The sequence below is a fragment of the Thunnus maccoyii genome, chromosome 12 (assembly GCF_910596095.1).
Source record: "Thunnus maccoyii chromosome 12, fThuMac1.1, whole genome shotgun sequence".
Lineage (NCBI taxonomy): Eukaryota > Metazoa > Chordata > Actinopteri > Scombriformes > Scombridae > Thunnus > Thunnus maccoyii.
The window spans coordinates 11,120,448-11,139,784 of record NC_056544.1 but is presented as its reverse complement, the minus strand read 5'-3'; the positions used below and the strand labels follow the sequence as shown (position 1 = coordinate 11,139,784).

At 38.5% G+C, this 19,337-nt stretch overlaps 1 protein-coding gene and 1 long non-coding RNA gene across 3 annotated transcripts; both read left to right on the top strand.

Annotated features, from left to right (window-relative positions):
* The first annotated feature begins 3,427 nt into the window (after window positions 1-3,427).
* On the top strand, window positions 3,428-10,775 carry plvapa (plasmalemma vesicle associated protein a). Of its 2 annotated transcripts, XM_042429946.1 has the most exons (8): window positions 3,428-3,545; window positions 4,957-5,142; window positions 5,921-6,328; window positions 6,614-6,692; window positions 6,807-7,519; window positions 8,231-9,143; window positions 9,665-9,722; window positions 10,414-10,775. In XM_042429946.1, the coding sequence occupies exons 2-8, from the start codon at window positions 5,113-5,115 to the stop codon at window positions 10,445-10,447; spliced, it is 2,235 nt and encodes a 744-aa protein (XP_042285880.1). In that variant the 5' UTR covers window positions 3,428-3,545; window positions 4,957-5,112; the 3' UTR covers window positions 10,448-10,775. The 2 variants fall into 2 exon arrangements, with proteins under 2 accessions (XP_042285880.1, XP_042285881.1); XM_042429947.1 differs by lacking the exon at window positions 3,428-3,545 and having other exon boundaries at window positions 4,953-5,142.
* Window positions 10,776-17,296: 6,521 nt separating this feature from the next.
* Window positions 17,297-18,615, top strand: LOC121908999. Its single transcript, XR_006099343.1, has 3 exons — window positions 17,297-17,580; window positions 18,072-18,132; window positions 18,392-18,615. It is a non-coding gene; the product is annotated as an uncharacterized LOC121908999 (long non-coding RNA).
* The last annotated feature ends 722 nt before the right edge of the window (window positions 18,616-19,337 follow it).

The following is a 19,337-nucleotide window of genomic DNA, read 5'->3' as shown; positions in this document are numbered from 1 at the left end:
TACATCAACATGGGGAGCTTTTGAAAACAGCTCTTGAGTTGAGAGATAATTTTGTGAAATATGCTTATCTGCTTTCTTGCAGAGAGTAGTATGAGAAAACCGACAACACTCTCATGTCTGTCCAGTAAATGTAAAATTACAGTTAGCAGCTGATTAGCTTAAAGGATTTGGGCAGCGATTTTCAACATTTTTCTTATTGTGAACAAATCTCTATGGAGGACCGAACTGACAAAAATTTCTTTAAATTATGTTTACTTGGTCTATTTCATGACAAAAAACATTACAAACATTTTTTTACTGGCATCATAATGCGTACCATAGAGGGTTAAAGAGGACGTTATTGTGTATTTTTAGTCAACACAAACTCATCTCAGTGGATAAAGTGTTTGGTGTACAATGTGTTTGTATTAAAGAATTGAGAGCACAGTGTGGAAAATGAGATTCACTTAAATGACTTGAAATCAGAGTTTTAAAGAAAATATGAACACACAACAATACCCTCCTTTTGACTTTTTTTTAACCACCTGAGCACTTTGAAAGATAACCTACAAGTGAGTCAAATTTTAGGGCTCAGATGACTTGGTTAAAGTCATCAAGAGATTGGAGTCAGAACTGCTTACAGGAGATCACTGTATGTCCAGAGAAAAGCTCTACTTCAAACAATACACACAAATAACAAAATGTTGGACAGAAATTCTTCCTACAAACTGGCATCTTCTACAACTTCATGACAACACAAGCCGTTATTTAATAGTAATGTCAAGAACCTCTATTTCATGCTCAACCTTAACCCTGATTAACAGCTGACAGGAAAGAAGCAAGTGGACACTGTTCAGTTTCCTAAACACTGCCAACACAATAGAGCACTTTTCCCTCACTACTCGTGCCAGCAAGGGTGTAATCTGTGACATCCATCCTTGCAAAAACTGTACATTCTGTGAAGCCTGTATAACCTCAGCTATAGCAGCAGATGTTACACTTACAGTAACTGGGTGGTGTGTGGGAGAGGTACAGCTTTGGCTTGTTCACCCTTATGGTGCTGCCAAATGCTGTTACATCAACATGGGGAGCTTTTGAAAACAGCTCTTGAGCTGAGAGATAAACAGTATTTCAGTGGTTTGGAAACATTTAGATAAACAGTTTTATCAGAGCTACTGCGCTGTAAAATCATTCACAAGCAGCTTCTACAATTATCGAGCCTCTTATATATTATATTAATCATACAGTTACAAATTTGGATATGAAGCTGATAAAATCCCACTGCTGCCATGTTCTGTATATGCTGTATATATAGTATAGTATGTGTTACATTTGTTTTGATCATTAACTTTGTGCATATTGTTGTGGGTAGAGACTTTTTGGGGTTTCTGGCTCTTTGGGTTTCAGCTATGAAGAACTGTAAGGACCACTTTGGTAAAATAGATATGAGAGATTGACAATATATGTATTTTTGAAGTTACCCCTTCTACACTGATTTATAAGCTGCAGAGCATGTGACTATTTCAGCTCTCCCTTGTTGAGGCCCACACATAAGTGATCCATCTCAACAAGCCTCCATCTTAAAGTACTGGAGAGTGCAGTCGGTAATGCCCTTCACAGAAGATACACTTATATCCTCTCCATACAGGATATATCCATTCTAGGCACACACACCACTAAAACTTTGACCATACTTCTACCTAAGTAGCTCAAAGTGTAAGAAAGGATATTACACTTCCATGTTGCACAGTTTTGCTGTTTTAATGAACTTGATTTAAAGCAGCATGTCTTTGCTTTCCGTAGTGGAACAAGCCTGCATTTGTTCTCTTAGTTTCTTTTATTTTTTTATAATCTCACAATTACTATGAGTTACTTTTTAAAGGAATAGTTTGACATTTTGTGAAATATGCTTATCTGCTTTCTTGCAGAGAGTAGTATGAGAAAACCGACACCACTCTCATGTCTGTCCAGTAAATGTAAAATTACAGTTAGCAGCTGATTAGCTTAAAGGATTTGGGCAGCGATTTTCAACATTTTTCTTATTGTGAACAAATCTCTATGGAGGACCGAACTGACAAAATCAAAAATATATAAGAGACTCAATAAGAAATTAAGATGCCATTAAATGCACCAAAAATAATATTAGAAATAAACGTAGGCATTAAATTCCCGCATATATGTACTTTCCCATTTAATTTTTCGTTTTATGTATTAGTTTTTGATTTTATTTATTAATGTATTCATTTTTAAATGTATTTATTTATTTATTATTTTCCCTTTGCACCCCCCCCCCCCCCCCCCCCCCCCCCCCCCCCCATTTATTTCCCGAAACTTATTTATTTCTATATTTTTTTATTTCTTTATGCATTTCTGCTTTGTTACACAAATGAGGGAGCTGTCATTCAAAGTGTGTCATGGGGTCAACTTTTTGCCTATTGGTTGAATGACATCAGAGTACATAGATCGACAAGGTGGGTGTCTGGTGTTGAATAATGGGAAACACTAATTCTGAAGCACTATGAGTTAACAGTTTGAGTCAAACATACAGGCTGTATTATGTGTGGCTTGGAAAATAGTGATATGGGGTACTGGATTTGATGAATTGACTGTTTATCAGACCACAGTGCACCACAGGATGGATAGACATGCCACCGAGGTCTGCCTCTTGAAATTCAGTTTCGGGACATTTTGAAGGTTTGCACCGTCCACCAGCACTGGCCGATCTTGTCTCAGCATCTCCCAGCACCGACGTCACATCAGGCTGCCCTGTGAAAGCGACAGACTTTGGCAACATGTCTATCTGTCCTGTGGTGTGCTGTGGCCAGCGTGCAGCTTACCTCAGTGCAGTGCAGCAGTCCTGGGAAAAGAGATCTGACAAGGAAGAAAGAAAAAGGCAAAACAGGATCTCTGAGCAACTAGATGACAGACTCGCCTATAAAACTGTCAAACCATACTCCTTAATGTTTCCCATTACTCAACACCAGACACCCACATAGTCAACCTGTGCCGTCAACCAATAGGTGAAAACTTGACCCCATGACCCTCACTTTGATTGATGCCACCCTCATTTGCATAATGAAGCAGAAATGCATTAAGAAATGTAAAAATACAGAAATAAATAAGTTTGGGGAAATAAATAGGAGGGAAAATGCAAAAGAAAAATGATACAGAATAAATAGATAAATAAATGAATGAATTTAAAAACAAATTAATTAATAAATAAAATAGAAAATTAAATGGGAAAGTAAATAAATATGGGAATTTATACAAAGGTAAATAAATACAGAAGCAAATTAAAAGAGAAATATGAATTTAGAACAAATATTTTTAATAATATTTTTGGTGCGTTTAATGGCATATTTATTTATTTATTGAGTCATTTATTTATTTTTGATTGTGGCAGTTTCGGTTCTCCGTAGCCCACCAATGAAGTCTTATGGAAGTTACCAGGCCCAGCCAAGAAACAGTCCAGAACAAACAGCAAATTGTCATTTTTACTCTTTTATCTTTGTATGGATTATACAAACAAGATATAAGATATTAATTAGTGAGTTTTACAATTGCTGGTAAGTGGATTTTGTTACCTTCGGACAGAGCAAGGCAGCTGTTTCCCTCTTTTTCCAGTCTTTATGCTAAGCTAAGCTAACTGCCTCCTGGCTGTAACTTAATATTTAGAGTACAAACATGGGAGTGGTATCAATTTTCTCATCTAATTCAAGAAAACAGATACCCATATTTCCCAAAAAGTCAAATTATTCCTTTCCCACATTTTCATGATTTGGCCTAAAAAGCTCATATAACTGAACCTCTGTTTCGCTATCTGTCAGGCAACCTCTGGTAAAACTGTTTTTTTTTTAATTGAAGTAGAAATTGAACAATATATGGCAAGTGATAAATCATCAGTAGTGGGCTCTTTAGAAAACAGAGCACACAATGTAAACAGAACGATAACTTAATAAAAGACAATAAAATAAAATGGAATAAAACAGTTAAGGGTCTCCTAATAAGGTATCAATAACAATAGTTTTTTTGCTGTTTTCTTTTTTATATACTTCAGTGATTTGCAGTACAGTGCTAGTTCTCTCATAAAAACCACTAATAGGCGTTGTGTCTCAGTACATATACATTTGTGGATAAAAGATTTACCCAAAATTAATTTTAAAAATTCAACAAACATTCATTTTTGTTATCCTCGATGACCTCTGGTTAAACTGTGCACTCAATAGTTTGGGCTACAGTTTAAGTCAGGCAGTAAAACCCAAAGATCATTTGGACAAAATATAGTGTGATTTGTAAATTCATGCATACAGTTTGCTGGACATCTCCTTCTCTAAATTATAGCTATCTGAATATTACTACAACTTAGTAAAGTTGAGTGGAGTGCCTTCTCTGTCTTTTTAAAAATATTTTTATTGCATGAAAACTAAAACATGACATTAGTGAGACTGATGTGAGTGAATTATGCAACAAGCCTTTCTAACTGACATAAGAACACTGTCTCAGCCAAGTTGGAATCAATCCATGAATGGATCCAAAATGTCACAATATCTAAAAACGAAAACCCTCCCATTCCCGGTGTTTAGTCATGAAGATAAAAACAAACTACTCCAACCTCAATTAAATCAACACGGTGACTGTTTAGGTCTCATGTTTGTGTCTGATATCCTGCGTTTGTTGGTGGCTTTTATCTAGGATCTTGTCCTCAAAGTTGCTGCAGGTTGGGCCATCAACAGTTCCTCTATGATTTACTGCTTCCTGTCAAGATGAGGCCTGGCACGTCAACAATGCCTGGCAGGAAAAAGTTGCTGCTGTTGCTGTCAGGCTCTTAACATTTCATTTAAACTTGAGTGTTGCTGTGTGTGAGTTTGTGTGTGTGTGTGTGTGTGTGTGTGTGTGTGTGTGTGTGTGTGTGTGTGTGTGTGTGTGTGTGTGTGTGTGTGTGTGTGTGTGTGTGTGTGTGTGTGTCCTGTGAGACAGAGGGCAGCTTACCCACGTCATCATGTTGGACTGAGACTCGGGGCATCAAAGAGCCACTGAACGAGAACGTCAGAAGAATAACATGAGCCATTGTCCTCCCAGCCTGCTGTGCACCGGAAAACACTGTTCATGATCCCATAAAAATCTTTTTGGCACATGGAGATGGAGATGCACACATCAAGTCCGGTGAGTTATTTATGGCCCGCAGGTCATAGAAATAATAAACAGAAGGTGCTATCAATGTAAATGTCACCTTATCAAAAACACAAACATTAGAGTAATCTATTTTGCATTCCCACTTCAGAGCTTCATACCAATTTGCTCAACACTAACTGCTCATGAATGAGATCCAATCTTTAGATTAACATTCTAAAGATCTAAAATGTTGTCTGTCTTCTGCTTTGACTGGGGGCACAACACTTCCAAAAGCAACACTGAAATGGCTTAATGTGTTAAACACAAACTCAGACTCAAAAACTTAATGTGTTTGCCCTTAATGTTCATGCTTGCATACTGTTGATAACCTCTGTAGTAGGGAGGTTCCAGCCAGTCGAGGAGGCAGATACAGATGAAGGGAGGGGACTGAGGCCAGGACAACTTCCCATCATGGGAAGTGTGTGGCCAGAGCAGTTTATAAATTCCTACTCATGTTTACACCTCACCCACAATCTGATCAATCCTCATGTTATCAACGCTGCTGAGAGGAAACGTCTGGCCCACATCTTTAGTGTTTTGGGCTTTGTTCAGGGAGGAAGGAGCGCTAGCTCTACAAGAAATGGATTGTGAAATCTGCAGGCTGGTCTAAAATATTTCAGCATTGTCTTATCTGTTCATTTGGCTCGTAGAGTGCTGAGGACGAATGTTTGTGTTCTCTGAGTTGGAGATGAACCTTGCTTGAACTTGTCTTGGTCGCTCATAGTAATCCTCAACCCAAGGACTGTACTTCTCTCTGACTCTCCTTTAGCCATCAGCACCAATGTACAGCAGTGGCTATTCCCAGGTCTCCAAGTACAGCCCACAAGCCCAAAAGAAGATGCAGTACCGCTCAAAGGGCAAGAGCTGCGGCTACTACATGCGCATTGTCTTCTTCTTCTCTTCGCTCATTCAGTCTCTCATCATAGTCAGCCTTGTGCTCTTTCTGGTCTATGGTAAGAAGCAGGACTCGGCATCCACAACGCGCATACAGGACCTGGAGGAGAGCTTCAGCCGACTGTCCATAGAGAATGTTGCCCTGAGACAGCAGAGGAAGAACCTGACTAACTTTCTCAACACCTCTCTGACTGAGAAGACCCGTATCGAATGGGACCTGGTCAAGTGCCGCCATTTCTCCAACATCTCAATGTACCTTATCGACGATCTCAACAAGAAGTTGGTGAGAAACTGAAGCTAAGCCTTTTTAATTATATTTAACATGCATGCAAGTTAAGTTATAGATAAAAGGAAAATGGATATCTTTGTCTGTGGTGTTTATATTTTTCGGGGGATTCTGTATAGGTGTATAATTGATTTCTGTTTTCTTTAGTCAAGTGCAGCCTCAGCAGATAAAAAGTTGTTAAAGCTGGTGCTGTTAAGATAAGTTTAATGGTGTCATACTGGTTTCAAATACTGATTATTGTCTAATTACTGTTAATTGCCTTTCTTTCCTCAATATAAACAGCAACAATGCTCTGCAAGTTTGATGTCTTGCAGGAACACTCAGATCACAGGTAGTGTTGGTTGCACTCCCCCACATGGAAGTAAGTATGACATTTCTTCAATACAAATTCCTAAATATTCAAATAAATTGTTAATGCTATTTATGTTGACCCACTTCTTTTCCCTTTTGCTATTTTTTATTATTTTTTAAACAGGAACAATGCCAGTCGGCTTTGTGTTGCCGAGTGATACGCTGAATGCCAGGCTTCAGCTATTAGAGTCCAACTTCACACAAACAATGCAAAGGATGAGGATGGAAAGGGACCAGATCGCCAAAGACAGGGACAACATTAACTTGGAGGCCATCCGTCTGAGGAGGGACAAATCTACATGTGAAAGGGAGTTGCAGGTCTACAGACTAAAATGCAAAGAAGACTTTATCCAGTCCTTGAGTGGTGTCTCCAATGTCTCCAAGGCCTTCCTACAGAAGATCGAATCCCTCTTCCCTACACACATTGCCTTCCAGCTCACCTGTCAGAACCAGAGGGACCACCTAGAGCAGATCCGCACCAATTGCACCAGCCTGTCCAGAGAGGTGGAAGACAAGTTCCAGCGCTACCTGAACAGTGTGGGGGAGCAGGTGTCAGCCATCCAGGCTGAGAACAGCCGCTTAAAGGCAGAGAACTGGCGACTGTCTGAGGACTACCGCTGGTGCAGCCAGAACCGCTCAGGTCTGATTCAGGAGCACAGGCAGAACTTCGAGAAGTTTCAGCTGAAACATGATAAGGACAAGGAGAGACTCCTGATGGATAAGATGACGCTTCATGGAGAGATAGATGTCCTGCAAAAGAAAGTCAATTTTAAAAATAAAGAGGTTGAACACCTTACACAGCAAATCAAGCAGCTCAACATGTCCTGTATGTTTAAGGTAAGAAAATTCCATGAACATGTTAGAAGCTCTGCAGGGATGTCAGAATCAGCAATGTAGTTGTCATCTAAATTAAAAAATCCCCCTGTATGTAATGGTTTGCATACATGTGTGCCGCAGTCAGGTCCTTTTCCTTTCTTTTGTTGTCAATGATACACTCCACCTCAACAGTATCAAAAGACATATTTGCTTTTTTAACACCTGTAGAAATGTTACAATACAAACAAAGCCCATATCTCACTTCTCTGAGACTAGATCTTACATAACATGTATAAGATGAAAGCAGCCTTATAGGTCATTGGAAATAATCCAGCTCTAAGTGCAGAGGAGGAGGTGGAGGAGGGAAAATCTCCACCAGTAAAGAACAAGAGGGTATAAGGGTGAGAGCTGGGCAAATATTTCTGTCTGTTGTTATGTTAAGTGTCTGCCATTTATGTTAGGAAGTATTTAGAAGCTAGACGTGACGCTCTCTGGCTTTCTTTTAAGCAGGGAATTAAGGGTTTTCACTGTTAATCAGTGCAAGTTCAAGACTGTAACTTATAGCATTAACATACACTGTGACTTAAAACAGAAAATGCATTTAAATCATGTTGTGTGTCAGATCAAAATAGTTTGGTTGTATCATGTAATGTTAATGAAATCCATTTATAAATACATAGAAATACTTTGATCACTTTTTCCCATATTAACATTGCTCTCATTTGATTTCAGCCTGGTGGAGGCTCCATCCCCGGGATAGGCCAACCCAGTCAGGCTGGGGCATGGAATACTTTCAACGGGGGGTCCAGCTCTGCCTCATCCAGCTCTTCTGGTTTGGGTCAACTTGGTAGGGCAGGGTTTGGGGTAGGCTATGGATCAACCGGGTCAAGTGGGACAGGATTCAATAAACCAGGATCAACAGGGCTAGGCTCCTCAAGCTTTGGATCAACCGGGTCAAGTCCAAACCTTAGCTCAACTGGGTCAGGATTAAATAAACCAGGATCAACAGGGTTAGGCTCATCAAGCTATGGATCAGCTAGGTCAAGTCCAAGCCTTAGCTCAGTTGGGTCAGGATTCAATAAACCAGGATCAACAGGGTTAGGCTCCTCAAGCTATGGATCAACTGGTTCAAGTCCAAACCTCAGCTCAGCTGGGTCAGGATTCAATAAACCAGTGTCAACAGGGTTAGGCTCCTCAAGCTATGGATCAACCGGTTCAAGTCCAAACCTTAGTTTAAATAAGCCAGCAACGAGTGGTAGAAACACACCAAGCTTTGCGTCATCCTCGGGGTCCACTGGGTCAAGTCCAAACCTTAGCTCAGGTGGGTCAGGGTTAAATAAACCAGGATCAACTGGGCTAGGCTCCTCAAGCTATGGTTCAACTGGGTCTAGTCCGAATCTTAGCTCAGGTGGGATAGGCTCCAATAAGCCAACATCAAGTGTGAAAAGCTCCCCAGGCCTTGGCTCAACCGGGTCAGCGAGTAAGAGTGGGTCAGCCAGCTCTGGATTATCTTGGTTTGGGTTAGGATTAGGCAACAGTAACACAGGACAAAGTAAGCCAGGAAGTGGAACAGGGAAAGGAACATCAAGTGGAACTGGATCTTTATTTGGTGGCGGAAGGACGAGTGGATTGGGAGGTGGCCCAGGTAAGAATGAATAGTTGTAGTAGATGCAGTGGGATTGTCCGTAGTTTATTATTACCATTCTGGGAAATTTTCTCGATAAAGCTTTGGTTCACCCAAACTACAATATATACTGTATGTATATGCAGTGTCTCCCTGGATAATCCAAAGAACAATTGTTGACAGTAAGGTCAAGAAGCTGCTGTTGTATTTGTTAAATGTAACTTCTCAATGCTTTGGGCAGCACAAAGGAAATTATATTAGTAGAGTTAGGTGGGAAAAATATCTTTGGAATTCAAGATACATACACAAACCCAGACAGCAGATACTGCACATACTTAACACAACCATCCATTTGTATTCAATGTATCTATGTGATCATTTCATGATCTCTCATGTTTGTACCTCTGCAGAGATAAGACCGTGTGTCATTCAGTAGAAATGCTAGCAAAATGTTGGCAATTTAAAAGCATAAAAGCAGCTTGATTGATTACCCGCATGGCAAAGTAATGACACGTGACTGTTGTCTTATGTTTAACCAACAGTCAGTGTTACTCAGCATCTCAAAGATCTGCAACGCATCATCAACCCTCCTGGCCCAGAGTGAGTACTGAATAGTAGAGCCTTAGGATGTGAATGAAATGAATGAAAGTGTTGCTGTCTGAACAGTGTGTGCATAGAGAGCCCAGTGAACTGACCCTTACATGATAAGACAAGGCACATATTTTTGTTATTTCAAAAGAAATGAAAAGACCAAGACCAACATCTGACTGTTGACTTCAGCTTTTCAATACTTTCTGACTTCCTTACCCCGCCTATGGCTCTCAGAACAAAGGCCATGGGTTCCTACTGAAGATGTAATTATATTTAAAAACGGATCACAAATATACAGTATGGTTTCATTCTTTTTTAAAGGCTAAATCATTTCCTAAAACAACTGTGCACTGTAGTTTTTAGCAAAGGTTATTCAAACAGGAATAAATAGTGCATTTGTTTGGGGCTATTTTCAGCGGTGGATTTGGTGCACTACTTAGTATTTGTGGCAGCAGGACAGTGCCATGTTCATGGTAATGAAGAAACACGTCAACCAGTCCACAGGCTTTGACGATAGTACTTGTTAGTAGGATCAGTTCACTGTTGGTCTGGATATTTGTGACAAAATATAGAATATCACAAGATTAATCCTTTCACAAAGTGCTGTGATGTTTTTTGTTATAAGTTTGATGCACTCGGTCATCAGCATCAGATCTTCTTTCTTTCTTTCTTTCTTTCTTTCTTTCTTCCTTTTTTCCAGGGAGAAACAGGATCTTTCCAGAATGTTGGGTTAGTCCACCTTGATGAGGAAAACCAAAAACTGCAAGAGATTTATCCTCATATTAAGCTATTACACACAGCTAAATGTAAGCTTCTCATATTGAGTTCACATATTGTACACAGTATCAATCAATGTACCATATAATATACACTGTTTATGATTGTTTATACTACAATATGCATATTTAAAAGGAATTTGAATAACATTTGCACTTTTCAATGTAAAATGTGAACTTTGTGTGTTAATCATTTGTATCTACACAGTATGCAACTTAGCATGAATAAGCACATAGTATTTTTACACTGTGAACATGTAAAAATAAAGGCTTTGTTCAAACTTAAGCACATCAACTGTGCCTGTCTCTTCTTTATAAACAAAGCTATTTGAGATATTACCCTATTCAGAGCCGGAAATAACTGTTTGTCTCCATGTGCGTCACCTATTGTGTGACTAATTGTCTACAAATGACTCCCCACTCCCCCCATGCGATGTGAAAGCTAGATCTACTGGCAACATGATTTAATCCTTCCAGCATGTTTATGTTTACCTGCCAACCTGTCCGTGGGTCGGTGGAGGCAGATGGGAGGAACCCCCATGAACACTCTTGCATACTGTACATGCTGTTGTTAAAAACAATGTCCCGTCTCTTAACTGTAGAAAACACAGATATCAATACTCTAAATAAAATCCTAATAAATCTCTTATGAAGAACACATAAGGGGGGGAAAGATGGAGCTTTGACCCTTTCCATTACAAGTCTAAAAATAGCAATTGTAGCCAGATTGTATCTTTAATCTTTGGTGATTCCTTGGGTTATAAAACAAAGAAATAGATTGTACCCCCCTCACCACATCAGTAAGAAAATACAAACAGGGTTGTTTGTAGAGAGAAATCCCCTGTTTGAATATTTAGTATATGAATGGAACGTTCTTTACATCTCTGCAATAAAAACTGAATGTCATTTGAATCAGTAAAACAAAACCATGGAGCCAAAATGGGGCAAGGAAACAAACGATCATGAGAACAGACAAACATCCTGTTCGTTGTACTGTGAAAGGATGGGAACATACTGGTAATTCAAGGAGTAAGAGTGTATTGTGTTGGTGCCAATTAATAAATACAGTACATAGACTTGAGCAAAGGCAGAGCTCCTGTCTAAAGGATATCCTTTGTTTAACATCAAGTGTTTTTCCACGTTGGGGTGTGCAGTTTACTGCAGGAGTCACTGTGAGGATATTAAAGGTCAAGTGGTTGGATGCTTCTGGGAGTCATTTTATAGGATGTGTTAAAACGACCACTGGAAAATCATCATAATGATACTGGTCGGCGCAAACATGTTTCCTGTAACCTCAATGTATTTTCCTGTCGAGTCATGTCATTTCTTTATTCCCCTTGCTCAATAACACTGTTGACTATTGTTTCAGAGCATGTTTTGCCTTAAACTGACACAGTGCACTGACAATAAATATTACAGAAGAATTAATTAATTTGTACTTACAATTTCATGATCCTATAATATACAGTAGTCAAAACTAGTAGACTACAGACAGAAAATACACAGTTAAGTCTTGCCTGCATGCATAACTTCAGCAGGGTTTCAAAATACTATTGCTAAACAATCATGTTTTTGTTCATAACTTTTATGTTTTTAATCCAACTGTCATCCAAACAGAATTACATACTTCCAGCAACCCTGCGCAGACATACTGGAGCTCAAAGGCTATCTACAGCAGCAATAACTGTTAACGGAAGTGGAGTTCTACTTTCCCACCTTTTATTTTCCTGGCCGCTTTGAGAATGAAACAACCCCCTGGGGTTTATTTCATTATTTTTTTAACAGTAAAAATAACAATTATATTTTGATTATGTTAATACATGTGACCATTCTGGCTCAGTTACAAACTTTTTTACTGCAGGTGCCTGTTCTACGAGACAATACAAATCACAGAATAGGTACAGAGAAAAAAGTTTTTAAAAAAAATACAATTACAACAATGATACCAACCTATAAATACACAAGAAGACAGTGGAAATAAGTGTTCAGCTTTAAAGGCAAGAGTCAGGAGAACCCAAACAAAATTTGAAGGTTATGACCCTTGTACAAAGTGGATTTAATTCTAAAATGAAATTTTTGGCCATAATCAACTAAAACTGGTACTGGTTTAAATGCTTCAAAGGCTCGGGTAAAACATTACACAGTGTACACAGTACATATTAGACAGTGAACCGATGGAGGCAGCTGTTTTGAATCTGACAGTTGAACCCAACAGTCAAGTTATTTGTGTAAAACGGACTGGGTGTACCATGTCAGCTTGTGAGCGTTTAACACAAAGGCTCCAAGAGAGGGTTTGACATGTATCTCAAAACAATTGGCTATCAAAATTGTTGACATAATCTTTTTGTCATTGACCACAATTTTGCAATAAAACAGACACCAGTGCCAAAAATGTTGAGTTATAATTTCATTATATGACCTATATTATTATAACACTAAACACTTTTCTACTTGGCTTTTACATGAGGTGTGAACAATCCTTTACTATCCATACTTTATTTCTTAAGTCCTTATTTTACAAGTAGGTCATTATTTGGGCCAAGTGTGCTACTGGGATCAAGAGCATCCAATCAGTCTGAGGCTACAAGACTTCCACATATTATTAGAGTCATCACTGACTGTACTTTGGGGATCTTGACTGTCAGCAGTGTGGACAGCACTCAGACCACTGGCGACGATTACGGGCCATTGTGTCACAGCCTGGCCGGCCACCTTCCTACCCCTCCTGATGCAGGAAAGGGAATGGGTGTTTATAATTACGACCTCCTTCCTCACCTGGGGTTGCAGGACTCTGACCTCTTTTGTCTGTGGCTGCTAATGTTCCCTTTTACTGTGTCTTCTAATTGCATTTCCTATTTGCCTGGCCTCTCTCAGTCCCATGGCTGCCCAGGCTGGTAAAGACATCAGGGGGCAAAACCCTTTCTCTTGTGCAGATACTATACTGTTGAGGGGGGAGAGAGGTAAATACTGGAAACAGCTGCCTGGGAGGGAAAATGTCCCCCAGCACTGGGGATCCTTTTGTGTTGAAGTCCTTAAGCGCAACCCTGACTTTCACCTTGGAATCTTTCAGCAGAAGAGTTATGGAGAGGAAAACACGGGTTCGTTTAATTGCTTAAAGAGGATGGATTTGACTTCATGTAACCCCTGTTTAAGCAGCTAGACCTACGTAGCCTTAGTTTTATGGACAATCCTGCAGTCGTCAAGTTGTGCATGTGATGTCAACATAACAAAATACTGCAGCTACAACTTTTCTTAGGCTTTTTGAGTACCACGATCAGGGCTCATAATATATCATCTAACTTAGTTTTGTCTCTTTTTTTCCCTCTTATGCTCCACTGTAGATGCAGGTGATGGCTAGCATGTGTAGAAAAGTCCCCCTCCACTCAAAAATGCGTTTAACTTATTGGTTCATAATATCATCATGTTTTTTAACTAGTTCATTTAACTTTTTTGTTGAAAAAACATATCAGATGCAACTTATCATTCAATGCAAAGCATTTTTGTATGTCCAAAAACATGTCTGGAGGGGGCCTTCAAAATAATGTCAGTTTTTGTCAAACCTTCAAACATGTAATATGTGAAGAAATGTTAGCAGCTACCATCAACATGCTAAAATGCTCACCATGACAATTCTAACTTGTTGATATTTAGCAGGTAATGTTTAACAAATTCATCTTAGTTTAGCATATTAGCATGCTTATTGTGATACAATTTTGACTTGATGATGGCACAAGATGAAAAGTCAGGGGACCAGTTATAAAATATATCCCATTCAGATTTTTACACTAACATGCATGGAAGAATAATATTAAAATGTTATATTATGCTGTTATCCATTTGTCTGTATGCTTATCAATAGTATGTACCAAAGCCAAACTATACAGACTGGAAAGAAGAGGCTTTATTAAGGTACAAATGACCTTTTCCTCAAAAGTTATTTGTTGCATACACCGTGGATGTCATGAGCTGAGATGCTGTAGGCCCAGACCAGCTGCAACAATGTCCTATACATCATTGATTATCCATCACATAGTGAGAGCCTACACCACAGGCAGGGATATAGAGAAGATTACTGATCATCTAGTCCGCTAAGAAAGAGTAACAGAGTTAAAGCCACTGCAGTCATATGGTTTCGATCCCTCACACCCACTGAGACACATCAGTCATTGCAGAAGGTGTATATGTACACACTTGTTGACAGCTGCTAAACTGGTTAGGCTGACGTTAGGTGAAGTGATGAACCTGGCTCAGCAGAAGAATGTCGACTGTCTGACCCTGTCATACTCTGTAAAAATAAATAATTGGACATAATAAATAAATAACCTCATTTTACATGAGACCAAAGATTAGTCTGTTTCCTGGTTGCTAATAAATTGTCTGGAGGTTATCAGTTCTCTCTTTATTTTGAATTAAATAGAAACTAAAACCAAAAGAAGTGAGCACTGTGGAACAATTATTTCTTAAGTTTGCAGGGGTCCAGTCGAAAGTTTTGACAGAGATGCCAAAGGCCTCACCTTCATTTGTTTCTGTTATCTGTCCTTGACACTAGAACTGGAATATGGGAAAGTACCCAAAATTCCCATGACTTTGGACATTTTTTTTAGAATCTAATCTGTTTTTTTTATTGTTGTCGTTTTTTGGCTATACAAATAAAATTGACTTGACTTGATTTGACCTAAAACTGGCTTTGTGGATAAAAAGGAGTCAGCTTTTTTCAACCTAAAGGTCCAAATTTGTCTTCAGAAACTGATGCAACAGAAAATCAGAAATACTTAAATGCCACCGTAATAATGTCGATGTAATGTTTATTGTGAAGTAATCTGAATGTAAACCTTCCCTGGTGGCTTTAAGCCTTATTCTGTCTACTGACTCCATCTAGTGTCCATAGAAGGTCATTGTTGTACTGGAAATTAAGGGATCACAAATGTGTAGTTACCTTCTGGTTCAACTTCTTTTTACATGTTTGAAAAGTATGTATTTTACAAAACATGAAGGAGGTAACTTTGTGGCATGAGTGAATTTATTGAATAAATATCTGTCGCTGCCAATAAATTCAGAGGAAATGGAGGCTTTGTGATGATGTTTTTAATCATTTTAACCAGCAGCATATGTTCTTGAATTACAAATTGCTGGGGAAAGAGAATCCATCAAGAGTTACTGTTTTAAAGAATCAAATCTTCATTCTCCTCCTCCTCTCTTCATTTACCTGCCAGTTGATAATCATGGTGATCAGTCCTTCTCTTATATATCCTCACTGTGCTTGAGGCAGTGAAATAACGACACATAACACCCTCTTCCAACAGGCAAGGTTGAGAGAGAATTTTTCTGTCCATGTGTTGACATGACAGTGACAACCTGTGACAGGCAGACAGACAAACCTTTGGGTGATGGACCCAGTAGAAGGTTAGAATGAATAATTGATCCCAAGAAATCAAATCCTGACATTAGCTTTCACACAATGGCTTTTATGGTTATTGTTGAACGAGAATTAGACATGCAAATTTAAATACCATATGGTATTAGAATTACACTGTCATTAAACCTGTTCACCTATCGAATTGATTTTAGGATGCAGTTTTGGAAAAGTGCTGGCTGACAATACGTGTTCATAGGGCTTGGAACACCCTTGGCTTGGCGTGCCAGTCAATTTGTGAATAATTAAATCAGTAAATCAGCATTGTTTGGATTGCTGTAAGGCTGCATGAAGAACATGAGTGGAAAGTGCAAACTGTAAATTTCCATGGAAGCTCTGAGGAAGGCTACAAAGCTTTTTGCAACTCAAACAGAATTAAAAATCTCTATGATCATATCAAGATATGATAACCTACAGTAAAGCTCCATGATTATATCAACATATGATTGACTATATCTATTGTTATATCAACATATGATAAACTATATCTATGGTCATATCAACATATGATAACCTACAGTATATCTCTATGATTATATCAACATATGATTGACTATATCTATTGTTATAGCAACATATGATAAACTATATCTATAGTTATATCAACATATGATAAACTATCTCTCTATGGTCACACATTATATAGGATATACTATATCTCTATATCTCTATGGTCATACAGTACATATGATACACTACATCTGTACAAACATCCTACATATGATATACTATATCTGTGGTCCCACTTCACATCTAAACTCAGAAAATGCAACTGATTAGTTAATCATTATAATATCTTACACCTGTGACTGTGCTGCAGGACTGGTGTAGGTGAGGAGTAAGGAGGAGTAAGTTTGCAACACCAATTAGGCAACTCTGTCAGGCAACAGTGAATTAAGTGTATGTGTCTGAGTTCAGAACAGGTGTGATGGTGTGGTGATAAAGGTGATGACAGGGCTTCAAACAACATACTTTTGGTCAGGCCATGTTGAAGATAAAGGGTCTTATCTTACGCTCAGCGCCCGATACAAAGTGCGATGCAAGTGTCTTTGTCCCCTCCAGCACCCATGTTGTTTAAATAGCAGATGCACTTGTGCCCACCAAAGCACCCATGGGCGTGTTGGTCTTAAAATGAAGTGTAGTCAGGCGTATTGCTGGCGCATTGCTATCTTGAGGCAGCAAAGAGCGATTGCACTATTGACCAACAAAAACCTGGTCTGAAATTAATGGCGCATTGTTTCACTGTTATTTTAAGGGCGCATTATCAAGATAGTAATATGCGCCTACATAGGTGGGTGCACAACATACACTCTGCTTGTTACACACACAGGACACGCAGCAACGCACAGACATTCAAAAGATTACAAATAAAAGGATAACAACGTGAAATATTTTTTTGTGTACATCATCATATTTTAAAAAATACATGTCATAGTGCTTAGTCATAATTTTTTTTAATCAGAATTAACTTGTCGGAGTAATGACGGATAAAATTGTCGGTAACACTTTATAATACAGCCCGCGTTTTACGGTGTAACTTCCCATCACTTACCATGTAACTTACCGGAATTTACGGACAGATGGCTGTACCTGGGGCAGTTAGCCTGCAAGAGCCAGTTGCTCACTCTCTGCATTCACTAGCTTCAAATCACCTGCTTCTGTCATATTCTCCTGTTAGGTGAGCAGTCATATTTATGATGTGCAACATTGTGTGTCTTATCGTAATGTGTTGCCTGCCTTATGGTAAAGTCTTAACAACCAAATTCATGTGTATTAGCATGCTAATCGCGAGTTATGCTAATCGCCAATTAGCCACCATGCTTGGCGAACTTCGGCAAGGTTACAAGTTACCTCTGTGTCCAGAATGTAAACTCACATGGTCCATGCTGTTTTAAATTAAATGCTGAAGGAATATGTTACCTTAGATGGCATATTTTACTCTACTTTAGGGAGTAACATTAATGTCTGTTTTTTCATTTAATATATAGTGAGTTACAGTTTGTACTGTGTATTAAACCTAGAGCACAGTACTGTTTATTACCTAACACCTAACAAGTACGGGAAAGAAATATAACACTTGACTATACCTTACATGCAGAGGTATGAGTATGTCCTGAAAAACATACCAAATCAAATTTAAAAACAAAATCAATCTCTGTGTGTCCCAAGCCTTGAAACCATGGATCATGTGGACAGAACAACGATGGCTCTGACAAGCATCATTGCCGAGGTACAGTATGTGCACTGTGTGTGAAAATGTTATACCTGTATTTGTGGTGCCATCGTGCTTTTTTTAAACTGTTATTCACTACTACAAATTACGTAATATCAGAATAACTTGTAACTATCATTTTTAATTGTGGGTGTGTGGATGGGGGTGGGGGGGGGGGGGGGGCGTTAATGTAATGAATGCTGTTATGTAACAATTGTGTGCATGTGTGTTTTAGACCTCACTATACTGTAATACACTTCAATAATTGTGATAACAGGTGGATATAGCTTCAGGAGGGGAAAACTTTGGTGTCTCTAGCCACACTGAAGGGACAACCCTAAAAGATTTCGCATTGCAATTTAAAGGATTTGTGGATTCCTGCCCTGCATAAAATCATTCATGCACTATGCTGAAGAACAAAATAAAAAAGACTGCGAAGAACTGATGAACTCCTCCCACTAAAGTGGCGATGTAGAAAGAATAAAGTACCTGAAAATTGTTTTTTTGTTGTTGTTGTTGTTGGTCTGTAACATTTACAATTTAAACATAGTTTCCTGTTTTGTTCTTGTTTTTTTGTTTTTTTTACTAAAATTAATCATTTTATAACTACATTTTGATAGATTAGTTAAGAGTTATTTTGTTGTTTAAGTTTTATATATAGTTTTTGTTAAGTTTTATATAGTACAACTTATATAGAATATTTATATTGTATAATAGTAGTTTATATAGTTAAGAAGTTATAAATGAAACATATTCCATTTAATCATGTTCAATAATGTTTTCTCATTGTCTGTTCAAAATGTTGGTCTGGTGTGTTGTTAATGACACGTTGCATGTTGTTAGATTGTGACATGAAAGGTAACAGAACCAAACAGCTAAGTAAGGACGGGAGAACATAATCCAGCCCGCTCCCTGTCATTACCATGTATTTATAGAGTAACTAGCCAGTACCTACAGAGTAAGGACTGGGGAACAGTGTGAACTTAATAATACAGCCCGCTCTCTGTCCTTACCATGTACTTAAGGTATGATAAATGTGTAGACTTTTTTGTAAGTATGTTTGAACTGACAATAATTCTCTGGCCTGCAACATGTAGATGGGTTCTAACTTATTTTACAAACACACTTAAATACAAAAAATAAAATAGTTCACCTGGCTTTTATTTCATTTAAGAAGCACAAAGCACATTATCTAGCAATATTTTAGTATACTGAGCCTGAAA

Excerpts from the sequence above, each read along its gene's own strand:
- plvapa (XM_042429946.1), top strand. The coding sequence starts at position 5,113 with ATGGAGATGGAGATGCACACATCAAGTCCG. Across the intron at positions 5,143-5,920 it reads AGATGCACACATCAAGTCCG|CCATCAGCACCAATGTACAG; the intron begins GTGAGTTATTTA and ends ACTCTCCTTTAG. Across the intron at positions 7,520-8,230 it reads ACATGTCCTGTATGTTTAAG|CCTGGTGGAGGCTCCATCCC; the intron begins GTAAGAAAATTC and ends ATTTGATTTCAG.